At 38.3% G+C, this 15,635-nt stretch overlaps 1 protein-coding gene across 1 annotated transcript in view; it reads right to left on the bottom strand.

The window, feature by feature from the left end:
* The window catches only part of LOC140263875 (ADAMTS-like protein 1), a 93,935-nt gene that overhangs the window by 32,743 nt on the left and 45,557 nt on the right, over positions 1-15,635 (bottom strand). The window contains exons 6-7 of the mRNA XM_072359187.1: positions 5,552-5,678; positions 716-790 (exon numbers count right to left, since the gene is read on the bottom strand). Coding sequence (XP_072215288.1) covers positions 716-790; positions 5,552-5,678 — 202 coding nt within the window. The remainder of the gene's footprint in view (positions 1-715; positions 791-5,551; positions 5,679-15,635) is intronic.

Here is a 15,635-nt window from a genome sequence, read left to right as displayed (position 1 = left end):
GAAAGTAAGAGTTTCTTTTTCAGGGAGTTTCCATCCAGGAAAGAAATGGATTTGCCTACAGCTCTCCCAGCATACTCTCAAATACTTAAGACTTTTCTCTCAGAGGGGCTTCTGTGATGCACAGCTCCATGTCAGACGAAGTAGGGAAAGTGTATTGTAGCTACCAAGCGATGGGCTAGCAGCAGTCAAGGGGCTTCACTCTCTAGAGCAACATCACTCCTAAAGTGAATGGTCTGACATCTGCATGCTGCTGTTGATCTTCTCACTGTAATTTTCTGTGTGTCTGTGTATCTACTGGAGTGAGAGAGATTATCATAACAGAAACATGTGTTAAAGTCATGAGCAGCTGATGGCTAAGCTCGGCTGTAGGGAAGCTTATACTTCACTGTCCTCAATATTTCTTCACTCAGTGGGATATATTTTATTAATTTTAAACAAAGGAACTTGGCACCAAGTGAGCCAGCCAAAGGATAAGCAAACACAAATGAAGGAAAAATTATGGAGGAGAAAAGGATTCTACAATGCTGGCCAGGCTTCGCTCTGAAATTAGCATGTATCGCTGATGTAACTGGGTCCAGGGAGAGCTTCTGAGGGCAGGACTCACCCCTGTGTCGAAATCATTGATTTCAGGGAGGGAAACCAGACACCACACTATAAACAGAGCACTGAGGGTTTGCAAGGCTTTCTTAAACAAATGTGCACTTTTTCTACTTACATAAATGATCAGGCCCTTTCAGCACGAGGCGAATATGTCTGCTTCCATAGGGAATAGCAACCACTGTATCGACCACTGTGGGGACGGTAAAAATGCACAAAGTAAACAAACAGAAATTCCTGTCAGCTTTCAAATAAATAGTGAAATAGATGCCTAAAGAAAAGTCAGAAAAACAGCTTCTGGAATAAGTTAAAACAAACAAACAAACAAAAAACTCTACAAATTTCTGAAACAGAACCCTGTTATTAAATATGATTAAAAATCTTCTACTTTGAAGGACTCAATTGCATTGATTTTTCTTTATTCTCCACTTGTTTACAACTATTTCTGGATTTCAAAAGTAACCAATAGCTATCTATTTCACCATGGCTCCACTTAAGATCATCCCAAGTCTTTTAATGAGGTCTTTGCGGTGAAGCAGGGAACCATAAGTCTATTTTGATAATCAGCAAAACGGTCCTTCCCTTCAGCTTTCCCAGCTGGAATCCACAGCTTCTCCATGACCCATTGCCCATGTTCTGTGGCAATCTCCCACTGCACACACATGCCTTCATTTTCACATCTTTTTTGATAATGACTAGAATTACTGTAATTCTACTTCCCTTTCCACCTCACTAAGAGAAAGCCAGTGAAAAACAGAGGCTAATTACACTCAGAGCAAGATCTTGTACCTGTGAGTTCTTGGTAGCTTTGTAGATTTGTAAATTGAGAATGAACTAGCTGCTCAGTGCATGCTGCTTTGAAAGCTGGTTTGGTCAGCATTTATGAACATTTAGCTACCTTAGTAACATTCTGAAGGGAGACAGGAAGGGAAGGTGTGACATGATGTCAGAAAACACTCCAGATTCTAAGCTGGGCTAGGGGACTGGATGCCCAGAAGACACTGACCTGTTCTAATCTGCTGATTTAGACTGTTAGTTCACCTTTCCCTGTCCTTTCTGCCTCCTATTACTACAAACTGGGAGAGAAAACATACATGACTAACAGATTTTTTGGGGAGGTGGTATGTGTGAGAAGAACAATGCCTCTTTCACTATCTGTTCATAAGAGCTGTGCTCATGTTTGTGTCACATAATCCCTCCCTAGAAAGATCTCTAGCTCTGCTTTCAGAGAAACATGTAACTTTGTCAGGTAAGGCTAACTCAACCCATAAATGTGCATTATTAACCAAAGATGTGGGCCATGGCCATAACTTTCTACAAACACACGAGAGCAAACTGAGAACTATTCCAAACCCAGAAAAGTATTTAAACTTACTTAAATCAGGATTCTCACTTACCAGCAAAATAGTAACTAATGTAATTTTAGGTTAAAGAGCAAAGGGAAGGGGCAGGAAAAGGACAAAATAAAGGAAAGGGGAACTTCTCTAAAATAAACATGTTCACTCATCCAAACCTATAATATTTCAAATGCATGAACCAGAACTCAAATTTTAAATTCAGTCATGTGCCATAGGAATTTCTGACGCTCTTATCTTGGAGAGTGCTATGAAAATGATGAAATATCCAATGCTTCTGTGGCCTTTTAGTATCAAAATAAAGGTGGCCATGCAGACAGTCTGATAAACTGCTGAGTGTCACAGGACATGTAGGCAATCTCTGTGCCTGTGCTTCACACGCCTGAACTCCTTTATAACCATTTCTGGATTTCAAAAGTAATCTGTAGCTCTCTGTTTCATTCTGTCTCCTTTTAAGATGCTTCCAAGTCTTTGAATTGGTGTGTGTGGTGAAGAAGGGAAGTATAAGTCTGTTTGTCTGTTTTAACATTTAATCAAACTCCGTTTTAAAAATCTGATCTGTTACCTTTGCTCAGGTTATCCAGTGCATCCTACAACTACTGAAGCAGTGGGGTTAAACTCTGTTCAGCACAGTTTGTGCTTGTACACTTTACTGTTATCACACTAATGAATAAAACCAGACATCTTTCATTTGAATACAGATTTCAGATTTTCTGTTTGAGAAAACAAGCATTCAAGTCTGGCAGAATTTATTAAACGTTGGTATTCTACTGTTTATTTTATTGCTGCCACTTTGGCACTAATATTCAAGATGATGCCAAACAAAATAAATGACTTTAATCCAGTCTGGGAGGGGAAAAAAAAAAAACAAACAGCAAACATGAATATATCGTCACCTTGCTGTATATACCATGTTTCTTAGAATGAGTTTGGAAAAACAATAATTCTTCTTTTTCAGAAAATGTGTTAATTGTCTTCTTACAAGTCTTTGTTAAAACCAGAACCATGGCTTTATTATTTGATAGTCTCTCAGTTATAGACTCTGTGCTTGAGAGTTAACAACTCATTTATACGTTTCAGTAAAATCAGGAATTTTAAAGGTTATGCAAGCTTGTACATCATATATTCTTTTTATGTCTCTTTTGCATCTGTGTGCTGCTAGAGCTATACTTCATGTATAGCTCTCACATTCTCACATTCTATGATGTGAGAATAATAGAATCATAGAATTACTCAGGTTGGAAAAGACCTCAAAGAACATCAAGTCCAACCTCAAAGAAGAAATGCTCAGTGAGATTTCTGCTTATCACTGCGCTTCCTGTTTTCACAAAACAGAAGCAGTAGAGGCTGAGGGATAATTTTCCTAAGAAAAATAATAATAATAAGAAGAACAACAACAAATCACAGGAACAGGTGCTTTCTTTTCCATATAAATATAGGAGAGAATTTGAAGTCATACTGCCTCCTACCCTGCTATGCTTCTGTTTATGAGGCCACTGGGAGACATACACTATTGCTGTAAGTACTAAGGAAACTTAGTATGCTAAAATGTTTAATAGCTTTAATAATTTCTTTCTAGTACTGTCCTCCTATGCATTGGCATGGTATAAACAGCACAGACAAAGAAACTGGATATAAGCACCAGGAGAAAATGAATTCCGTATGATGAGAATAAGATTGTGTCTGGGAAGGTTGTGAGATATAAATAATTTCAGAAACTACTGAAGCAGGGCTGCTATAAAAGTCATGGTCCAATTTCCCTAGAACCGTCCTTGAAAATTATTTCTGTAAATAAAAACCCAAGGTGATCTCACAGAACATCTCTGCTGATGTCCAGTCACTGCTGCTAAGTATCTCTTCTGATTTTCCCTAAGTTACAAGACTGTAATTCAGTCTGGCTTGCAAAACCTATTAATGTCTAACTCGCAGCAAGAAAAAGTTAGACATCATTCTTGAGAAATAAGCATTATTTTATAGAAATTACTTGGAATTAAGCTATTGGCAAATCAAATATCACTTCAGGAAATAAATCAGGTCTTGATACCAGAAGTGTTTATGTAGACTTTCAGTTACAAATTAACAAGGAACTATGAGACAGAGAAAAGAATCAAAGTGATGAGTATCTGATAGGTGTTGTATAGGATAGACATAGTAAATAAACACAGGTTAGATTTTTAACAGCTTTTCAGAATGTAAATGCTCCCATTTTTCATAGGATGTACATTTTGGAGTTTTTGGAGGACAACCTCATAAAGAGTTCATACTGGCGCACATGTGATGGAAATCTGAAGCAACTGTGCCCTAACATTTGTGACAAGCCAACTTAAAGGAGCATTCGCTTTTGCTGTATTCAAAATTCACATAACGACATCCATCTTTACAAAAAGAATAATTCCACATAGTGTGCACACAATCTGATTATCTACTTCATTCCTGCACAATGATTTTTGAAAGCAAATGTATCTGAACAACCATTCTCTAACTTTTCTTTTTTTTTTTTTCCACATTTGTCTACCTGTAAGACTATGCTCTCTGCTCTCCTGCTTACACAACAATCTTTAATAGCAAATGAGTGGGACTGAGGATTGTATTTTATTAGCCTGTGAGTATTGTGCACAATATATTACTGCCTTTATTATTAGTAGAAAAGAAAGGAACACTGTTTTACTACAAAAGAACTGAAAAATAGTAAATTATTCCTGGAGGAAAAGACATTTGCTGAAAAAATCTTCAAATACTATCAAATCTCAAGCAGCCTGGAGGTTTCTAAATCTGTTTGTGCACACTGGAGAAACAGCTACAGTGACATGAAATTCCATTCCTAAATCTCTGCAAATTATTTCCTTTGTCCACAAAAGTACAGCTTTGTTTTGCCCAAACCTCTTATGAGGATTATTCCTCTCTCCTCTCCTCTCCTCTCCTCTCCTCTCCTCTCCTCTCCTCTCCTCTCCTCTCCTCTCCTCTCCTCTCCTCTCCTCTCCTCTCCTCTCCTCTCCTCTCCTCTCCTCTCCTCTCCTCTCCTCTCCTCTCCTCTCCTCTCCTCTCCTCTCCTCTCCTCTCCTCTCCTCTCCTCTCCTCTCCTCTCCTCTCCTCTCCTCTCCTCTCCTCTCCTCTCCTCTCCTCTCCTCTCCTCTCCCCTCTCCCTTCCCTTTTCTTAACCCTCTCTTAATTTCTTTTTCTTTCCTTGTGTGTGTGTAAGGATGGTACCACCATCCCTGCTTAATACTCCTTTTTGCTCTGGGGGCAGAATAAGATATTTTTCAGCACATCATGGACTGGGTTCTGTGCAGCCAGCTAATACAGCCTTAGCAGCGTGCTGAGCCAGCTCTTCTCATTCTTTGGCTTACTCCAAGGTAGTGAGATTAAACAGGAAATACATCAGTGATGGCTCTCCACAACAATCTGTCCATTCCCTCAGTCAGAGTTATAGTGTGAGCAAGCATTAATTCTTCCCTAAACAAGGAAGAAATGATGAGTACATCTAGTCTGATCATGATCATTCAACTGCCTGATGAATAGCAGGGTGAAAGATGCATGCTAGAAGTATATATATTTTAGTAAGAAGTGAAGATGGCACTTTACCAGAAGCAGCAGCTTACTTTTATTTGCTGAGAGCTGAGACTTATACTGGCCTCGGACCAGCCGGCATGTGGACCCATCACCATTGCAGACCCCACAGTTATCTTCCTTAACGGTGCTTCCCAGCTTGCGGTCACAGCCAACGATCTGGCAAGATACAAAAATGTGTAGTTCAAAATAGGCATCTACTTACTGACTGCTTGATCCATCTCTGCTACTAATTACCACCAAATTTCTCTCTCAAAATCTCTAGAGAGCCATAAGGTACATTAACAAAGAAAGAGGCTGAGTAAATCTGGCTTGGAGCTTCAGGCATTAGATAGTGAGCAGGTTAGTACTCAATAGTTTTTGCAGTACAGAGAAAGAAAGGAGTATTGTTGGGGGTTGTTTTTTCCTTGCACTGTCAACAGTCTGTGGTCAGGGTCCATCAGAAACTACAGTTACAGTTTCAAAAAGTAATATCTGTAAAGTAGGTAAGAAGACAGAGACTCAGAGAGCAGATATATAAAACAAATGAGCAACACAGAGAAACAAAGATTGATGACAGTAACATGTCTGAGATCTCAGGGAAATTTTACCTGCTGTACAGTTGGAAAAGCCATGTGGTTTTAATTATGTCTGACAATAATCCCATTCCACACAGTCAATGCCTGCATTCAGACTTTGTTTAAGAACTGATAAAAGAAGGAATGTTCAAAACAAAAGAACGCAGAATCAGATGCTGAAACTGGTTTTACACTTACGTGTAAATGGTTTTGTTCAAAATTCTAAATTTTGAATAGATAATGTAGGCCTCTGAATTCACAAACAAGATATATGAATGAAATATAAATTTATAATGTAATACATTTGAAACTCAATAAATGGGATATAAATTTATTGTGCAAACTGCTAATATCAGTCTCTTGTTTGAACTTTGAATTCTGGATCCAAGTTATAAATTTTATACATAAATAGATGAAATGCAAGAAATTATGCAAGTTCATACAGTTTATAATTATCTTCATACATTTCAGAAAATGAAAAGCCTTCTAGCAATCTGGCATGTAAAGTAAGCAATGAAAAAGTAACTGTGTATAAATTCAGCTTCTAAGAAGTTTGTGCTAAGTCTCTTAGCCAGGGAGAATATATATACACAGGGAATTTAAAATAAAGTGCATATTTCAGCTTTAAAATTTCCTGCATCTGTGAGCTTCAGTTAAAATCAGAGAGTTGAGTCTCAGAAACACTTAAGAGCATATAGGGTACTTATCCTCCAGGCTCTTAAAAGCTGTGTAACTTGCGTACTTAAACATTCAGACTAACTTGTTTTACTTGTGCAAATCTGTGAGGGCACAATTGGAGATCACTGCTACAGCTCACTGTACCTGTGGTATTGACAATTCCTCCGCATTTGCCTGTAAAATGTAGGCTTTGATTAATACTTGGTATTTCCTACTAGCAAATTCATTGCTAAAAATAACATTTCTAACATCACTACTTTACTAGTGGTACAACAGCATTTTCCTTGGTTATCTATCACATTTATATCATACTTAATTGAATTTCAACCATATAGGTTAAATTCAAGTTTGACTTTTCCCATTTCTACTCATCCAGAACTGGGTCAACACCCCCATGCTTTTACCTTATAATATAAGGTCTCCAGAGGAACTAATGAAGGCTAAGGGAGTAATAGTCATGCAAAAATGATACATTTCTCTAAAAAACTGGTCACACCAAGACTGAAAGAGGTACTTTATCATATTGAAACCACCATGGCACATTATGCTTAAGTAGCTGAACACAAGTTAAGATTGTCTTGACTGTGACTACTCCATTCAAATCTTCCAATTACAGGTATATATGTAATCTGTCAGGGATATCATGTAAGATTTATTTTTCTGAATATCATACATGGAGTGAACCATTTTTTACAAGTGATTTGCTTCATTTTTATGACTGTTTCTGTAAAGAAAAATATGATTTGCGTGGTATGTAAACAGTCTGACACTATGCCACCAAATCAGATGACTTTCCTTCAAGTGCATTAGCTGAGTTCACTAGCACTTTGAATGAGAATAGTTCTCCTGAATATAACAGATATCAGTGGAAATGCCAAAATTCCTTTTCATACTTGTCCATAACATAGTTTATATTCACTCAATGATTCGGTCCAGAATGGTGTCCAAATCCACATGGTTTTACCCATTTTGAAAAGAACATGTGAACTGCCTGGATGTGAAAAGAGCTGGACATGAAACACAGGTATGAGGCAAACAGCCTTTATGACATTAAAGGCTTTTTAGCTTTCTGAATCATCAACTCACACGTTAGTACGGTCTGTGCTTTGATTAAAGTTTATTTATAAATTCAGCTATTTTGGGCTAGGTCACAACTAGTAGATTTAACCACTAGGAAAATCTCAGATGTTAAACAAAGTTATACTGAAGTTCATTGTTCTTTCTGAAACAGATATCTATTGCCAGTTTGTGGCAAAAAATAAAATAAAATAAAAAAATCCTTATTTTATGGAAAAAGTTGTATTCCAATGGAAGTATTAAGCAAAATGGCAATCTCTTGTGAATAGCAAAATTTAAATAGTATTTAGAGAAAATGAACATCTTCCTGTGCTTGGTAAAATCCCTCAAATAACTGTATACTTTGATAAAATGAAATAAATTTACTTTCTCCCCAGGGTTTGTAGGCAGATTTTTAGTTAGCACCATTAGATTGTCTGTCCTAATAGATATCCAGAGCTCTGGGAATATGTGTTGCATTTTTATTAAATAATCTTTATGACTAGCTGAACTAATACCTGAAATAAATAAATAAAATCCAACTTTAAAACTTCCCCACTTACATTTTCACCTTCCCCTCCTCCCCCCATTGATTACTGAAGCAAATCCTTCTTCAGTCATGTGGAGATAATTACACCCACCAAAAAGCTCGGTGGTATTAGCAATGGATTCCTAGGTGCTTCACAATTAGAAACATTGCTTCAGATCTCTTACATTGCTTCCTAGTAGCTCTTACAAGAAAGTAGTATACAGGCTGCACTCTTATGAAAATAAAAAGTTGGACATAGAAAAATTGAAGTACTGTTTATGAGGGGAATAATAATAATGTCTCTATGAACAGAAAATTAGCATGGAAGGCATAGTTGTTTCTTGCAACATCTCGCAGTATGAACAAAACACAGAGAATATGTTTTGGAATGAGGATTGCAATGGATGATTCTCAAGATATAGCCCACTGGGTGAGATCCATCTGTCAGAAAAAGTAGGTTAACTTAGGCAGCAGAACTAGAAAAGCCTACTTTTCCAGCAGACCACTGACCTATTGATGGATTTGACTAGAAACTGTTCAAGACTCATCATGAAAAGAAGTTCCAGGAAGACACTGCTGGGTTAGCAGCTGGGTTAGCAGGCAAAGAAGTGAATAGGGATATTGTGCCTTCAGTCCACAGCTCAGATCAATGGCTTGGTGGACACAGATTGAAATAAATGCTGACATTCGTGAATCAAAGGTCTGAGGAATATTTCACTCCCTGAAAAGCTCTGAAATGTCAAATTCTCATCTGAGTTTCAAACTGGAACCAATGTTGAAATTCTGAAGTTTCTGTGGGATGGAAACTTCCTTTTCCAGTGCATTCTAGTCTTAATCTTAATATATCCTGGGGGGTTTAGGGAAATGAAGTATTTTTCGATCCATAAAGTGCTGAGAAGGAAGCCCCCACCAGGAATAAAAAATGGATTACTACAACCCATTGTGTCTAGAAATGTTCTGAAGTAAGCAGTTTTCGTACTCATTTTTATTACACTTTACTCTTCCTTCACTTTAAGCAGGGTAATGAAGCACAGACTTTCCACACTGAAATCTTTGGAGTTTCAAATAGTCAAAGTGTGGTCAGAGGCTTGAACAGCAGATTGTTGCCACACAAAATGTCAGAAGCAACACCATTCAGTTCCCTGACAGCATAATCCAAACCCCACCGAAATCAAGTAAATGCACCTATAAGTCCGATAGACTTTGGATGAAGCTCTTTTTAAAGGTGTCCCTGTTAAGCTGTGGTTAAATGCCCAAACAGCAGTAGAAGCTGATGAAGTAGAGCTCTGGAGGTCTCAGACTTTTCATGGTGTGTGGAAGATGTCAGCCATGCAGTACCAGAGTACTGAGGAAATCACAGGCTAGCAGCAGCTCCCTGACCAGTTCTTGACCATCTCATCCTCTGACAGCATATACTCTCAAGTTGGCTAACTTCTATTCTCCTTATGGGTTTAGCATAAAAAAGTTAGCAACAAAAAGCCAGAATAATAACATCTAATCCTCAGTTGGCTGAGCCTGTATTGTTTTCTGGCAGAAGATACCACAGCTCAGCTCAGAGGTAAAGATTCCATATTACATTTTAGGCTGAAGTCCCACACTCCATGCTGAGTTTGATTCTCCCCCAATCCCAGTTTTACTCCACTGACATCCAGTAAGTTGGCATAATAGAAAAGAAGGGATATTCCTGACTCCTAGGTACGTAAAGAAATTAATTTTTACAAGACTCATTTTACAGAAAAAGAAATGTTGCAGGAAAAAAAAGTTAACAAGTTAACAGAACTGCCTATGTACACTTTAAAGGCTTTCAGCTGAAAGTCCAACAACAGAGAGATTGGAACAAACTCACTAAGTGCATGCATGAATGTTATGTGTGTATGTATTCCCCTTCTGGACTTGAACTTTGCCTCAGCTCAGCAGATTTTTCCAGAAATAAAACTGGACCAGCAATGACAGGTTCTACTTCAGCCCTGCTAGTCTGGAAATGCCCTGAAGTAAGAAGTTTTCATAATCATTTCTATTCAGTATTAAGAAACCCTGGGCAGGAAATAATGTAATAAAGAAAGCTTGCAAATCTAGCCAATTATAAATAAATCTCTCTGTTTTTCAAAGGGCATGTCTGCAGTTCAAACACAAGTAGTTCTGAGAATCTGAGAAAAACAAAGTTGCCCTTCACATCCATACTAATGTGGGGCTCAATCTGAGAATTGTGTAGATTGTCACTGCTCAGTTGAAGAAAGTTTTGGATTTGAGCCACTGTTTCAACTGGGTCCAAAACACCATTTTACAATCCAAGTGAAGAGCTGTTGTACTCTTTAAATTATTGTGGAATGAACAAGCTCGAGGCTGTACGGCAAGCTGGAACCAGACTGGTGTCTGTGATATAGGGACTTTCAGCCCCTGCTGCAGATTTATCTGCCTTTCGGTCCACCTACACCTTGTGCTGACAGTCACCACCCTCACCATTTACCTAGTACAGCTTGCCTCTGTACTTGACACCATTAAGTGACAGGCATGCTGTTGTGCAGCTTCAAGGTCCAGGCATCCTCCTATGTCATGCAGAATTTAGTTGCCACCATAACACAGACAGCAGGTATAATTGAAAACTGCAGGATGCGTTTCACAATGGCAGTGCAATTCATAACTGTGCTTGGTAGAAGTAGGCCCAGTGACATGTGCAATCAATGTACTTGTTTGGCACATGAGCCAAGTACAACTTACAACTTTTCAGGCAGCAAAACAAACTCTAATCACTGATCACTAGCCAAGTTTTATAAAAATAATACCTTACTTTTCTGACTGAGATCCACCATCCTGCACAATAAGCATGTGGCTGGCCAACTCGGTAATTTGGTGGAACTGATTTGTGATCCTGTCTGGTATCTGCCCCATCAGCTCAGCATTTCAGGCCAGTCACAGTTCTCTGCTATTACTATTTTTAAACCTAGACGATGATCTTAATGGAACATTACCCCACCAGCATATTTAACACAAAGCACAAACCACTGAATTAGTGATTCAACCACGGCCCTAGAAGCACACAGGTAGAAGACACCTAACAGCAGAAAGATCTCAAGAGAAATGCCTATTTCTCAGGTTCCCTCAGGGAAAAGAACAAATGCAACCTCATTCTGAAACCACCCATGATTTAAAAAGAAGTAATTAAATCCATTTAAAAGCTGGAACTGCTAAATGAGGATTTATAGATACATTAAAATCTTGGATGTGGGAACAAGGCAACTCCTATCCTTATAGGCAAATTTCATTTTAAGTAATCTTCCTACATAAAAAAGATGGAACCTGCCATCTAAGAAAAGAGGCTTTTGTGATTATTTGTCTTCCCTGATCCATCTCACTCAGATTTCTCTCTTTTTTTTTTTTTTTTTTTTTTGAATTGGGTTCATTTGCCTACATTCTGCCAGAGTAAGAATGAGTTTCTGTGTGCCCGTGCTATCACTGATGGAGAACAAAAACTTAACTTGTTCATTCTGTTCAACTTGTTTTAGGGAGTAGTGCTCTATAGCAGGCTATTATTGAAATGCTTGATTTTCTATAAAATACATATAATCTGAATGGTTAGTTTATTTAGCATTTCCAAGGGGGAATATTTTTGTGAAAGAGAGTGAGAATACTACAGCAGAAGATGACTGTGAAGGCCATTATAAATCTAAACTTATTAACACCCTAAGGTTAAGTGTTCTTAAGTGTTCTCCTTTAGTGTTCTTAAGTATCCTTAAGTATTAGAACGATGTTCTTGAGAAATGAAAGTAAATTCCATGAAGATGTCTGCCTTCTGCACCCACTCTCCCAGACTATGAAACACTAAAATGTAAAAGCACTTAGTTACGTCTTGTGACCCATCATATTTGACTGCAGTCCTTTGTCAGCTCTTGCATGACCTCATGGCATTCTTGATACTGATGCTCAGACCTCTTTTCTTTTGGGTGCACAAGCTTCATAGTCAGACTTATTTTGTTGAGGAGACTTGTCTCTGTTGGGCTGGATAAACGAGGATCCAGTTGCATGCTACTAAGAGCCAGCATGGGCTTTCTGGTGCTTCAGGCAGTCAAGGGATAGACTTCACCTGGTGACTTTAGAGACTCCCAGACTACTACTGAAACTTCTTAGTCTACATGGTATTCCAGCCTGCTTCTCTGTAGGGTAAGAGAATGATGGCACCACAATAAGACACACACAGTGCCAATGGGACAACAGCGGAGACTACCTAAGAGACCTGGATCCTCACACTGTCCCAGATCTTCATGACAACTGGAAGACGTGTCAGTGTCTTCAGTAAAAACTACGTTTTGGTTTTGAGGGAGACACACAAAACAGCCCCGCCAGTGGACATTTTGCCAGCTTCACATAGCATTAATCCTTCTGTGTCACTCCACACACCTCAGGATTTTAGATATGCTAAGGAGATACATGAACATAGATGGCTTTGTGATATTTGTAGCAGGTCTTCAAATAGCTCTTTCAAATTCCTCTTTCTTTTTCCTTTTCCTGTTTTTTTTTTTTTTTTTTTTTTTTTTTTTTTCCTTTTTCTTTTTGTAAACCCCCAAATGCTTTGACTTGGCAAAGGGAGGTGTGTGTGCTGCTGATTAAGCACACTATCCACATTAGACAGCTTGTCTCCTTAGGAGTAAAAACAGGTATTGTTTCTGCTGAAATAATAGAATAAAATGTCTCTGCAGTGGTGCCAATCTCTCTTGGACCATAAAGTGGAAAACTGATAGCTCAGGGCTGGGGAGTGAACTTCTAATAATGTAAATGCAGATTCTTTCACGCAGTAAACATATACCCACCTCCTTGCCATTCTTTGCCACAAAAATGTTGTTACCTGGCATGACAGCAATATAAGCATTTGGCTATTACACTTGTGAGTTCTACATCCCACTCATTTTTGTGGGCTGGAATAACATCATGCTGATTCTCTAATCTCAGAACAATGGTACCTATGAACAAAACAAAATTTAGATTTGCTATTCACATAATGTGAAATGGAGAGTATATGACAAAATAAGACAAAAAGCTCAAACAGCTGTTCAGCTCAAAAGGTTACCATCAGAAGCCAAAATTCAGTATTTTCTGAAATATTTTCTGCACAGAAGGGATCTAGGTTTCAGTACACTCCAAACAAAATACAGATTCATTTTCAGCATTTATATCCAGAAGTTTTGAGCAGACATCAGAAACTTCAAAGCCATGATCAGGCCAAAAGCCTGGGCTAAGCTGAAAAAAAACTTAGGACTGTCCCTGTTACAGTGTCTTCTGCATGTTTGGGAGAAAATAGCCATCCTTTTTGCGTAAATAATACAGTCATTATTACACCTTTTGCATATTTCTTTGGGAGTTCTTGCAGCTTAGAAAACAAAAAATGACAGCTATAAACAGCCGCCAGAAATAGCTGAACGACAGAAGACTGAAAACCCAGCAACGTGTAAATACCTAGATTTTTTTTCCTCAGTGTTTTCCTTTGTTTTAACCTGATTTCTGTGATAGTCTTGGCAGACAAAAAAGATCATTAGTGGAAGCTGTCATGGGGGGAGACTGAATGCCTATAAATGAATACAGAATGTTAGAAACACAAAAGATGACTGTGTTGCAGAGGATTAATGGCATAGAGGCCCCTTTTTTTCTTGACACTGCCATCAAATGGGCAAATGATGGGTACTTTCAGTCCTCTCGCATGAAAGTAAAACAGCAGTACAGGTAAGAATCTCTTTTTGGAAATTCCTTTCTCTAAGAATTTTCAGAGTTAGATAATATGCCATATTAAAATTGAATCTTGTCAAAGTAAGAATCTGATCCCCACTACTAAAGGGAGCAGGTGTGGATGAGCATAGTCGCTAAAATTAATCAATTTTGCAGGTTTTTAAAATGCTGGCTTTTTTCATTGTGGACAGGAGATAATTCTGGCCTCCTTTCTCAAACTTGAAATTGCCTTGAAGTATTCTATACTTCTTTTATGAAGAAGAATGAAAAGGTTACTAAAGTAACAAAGATATCCATGGAGAAACAAATTTTAAATTGTTAGGAATACCTAAGAAAAGTTTCTCATTAGAAAAATGGTTGTTCAAACTCTGTCACCTACGGATTTCAAGATAAAACTCCTGAAAGAGGAAAACAATGCTTAGAAATTTATTCCCATCAATTTCTTAGGGTTTTTTCTTTTTTTTTTTCCTTTTTTTTTTTTTTTTTTAAGGGACCTGGAAGATGAAAAAGTTAATGTGAGCCAGCAGTGTGTTCTTAGAGCCCAAAAAACCAAGAGTATCCTGGGCTGCATCAAAAGAGGGGTGGCTAGCAGGGCAATGGAGGTGAGTGTCCTTGTGAGGCCCCATCTGAACTACTGTATCCAGATCTTGAGCACAAAGCAGAGGAAAGACTTGGAACTTCTGGAGTGGGGCCAAAGGAGGCCACAAAGATGACTGGAGCACCTCTCCTATGAAGACAAGATGAAGGAGCTGTGCTGGTTTAGTCTTGAGAAGAGGAAAGTCCAGTGAAACCTCATTGCAGACTTCCAGTATTTAAAAGTTTATAAACAAAAGCGAGACTGTATTTTTACATGGGTAGATAGTGACAGGTAGATGGGTAGATAGGACAAGGAGAAATGAATTTGCACTAAAGAAGGGGAGATTTATATGAGATGTCAGGAGGAAGTTTTTAACTGAGAGGGTAGTGTGGCACTGGCATGAGTTTCACAGACAAGTTATGAATGCACCATCCCAGAGGCAGGATAGGGCCCTAGGCATGCTGATCTAGTGGCTGGCAACCCTACCTGCAACAAGGGGATCGGATCTAAATGATCTTTGCAGTCTTTTGTTACCCAAGCCATTCTATGATAGTTCAGTGAACTGACACAATTTCCTGATTCACTGGGAAAAATTCTGTGATGGAGTGATAGCTTTAGTGGATGGGGGAAGGGCGATGGATGTCATCTACCTGGACTTGTAGATGACAAAAAACTACCACTGTGTTGTTTGTGCCTTAAGTGGAGCAATAATCCAGAAACAGAACATAATTTGCTGGACTTGGAAAGCTTTTGTATATCAGAATCAAAAGCTGAAATTATTTTTTAGGATACTTCCAAACTATATCTGTTACTGAAGCTAACTAGAAAACTGTTCAAAAATGAAGAACACATTCCTTCAAAAAACCAAGGAACACACATAAAGTGAGAAAATAACTTTTGATCCTTGATTTTATATGCTGATTTTGCAGGCATGTCAAACAAAATAACAGAAAAGAGCAGATGATTAGAGTGGATGACTAAAAAGAAGAACCCCCAAATGGTAG

Source organism: Excalfactoria chinensis, chromosome Z (assembly GCF_039878825.1).
Source record: "Excalfactoria chinensis isolate bCotChi1 chromosome Z, bCotChi1.hap2, whole genome shotgun sequence".
NCBI lineage: Eukaryota > Metazoa > Chordata > Aves > Galliformes > Phasianidae > Excalfactoria > Excalfactoria chinensis.
The sequence above is the reverse complement of the archived record's forward strand: the minus strand, read 5'-3'. Positions and strand labels throughout refer to the sequence as shown.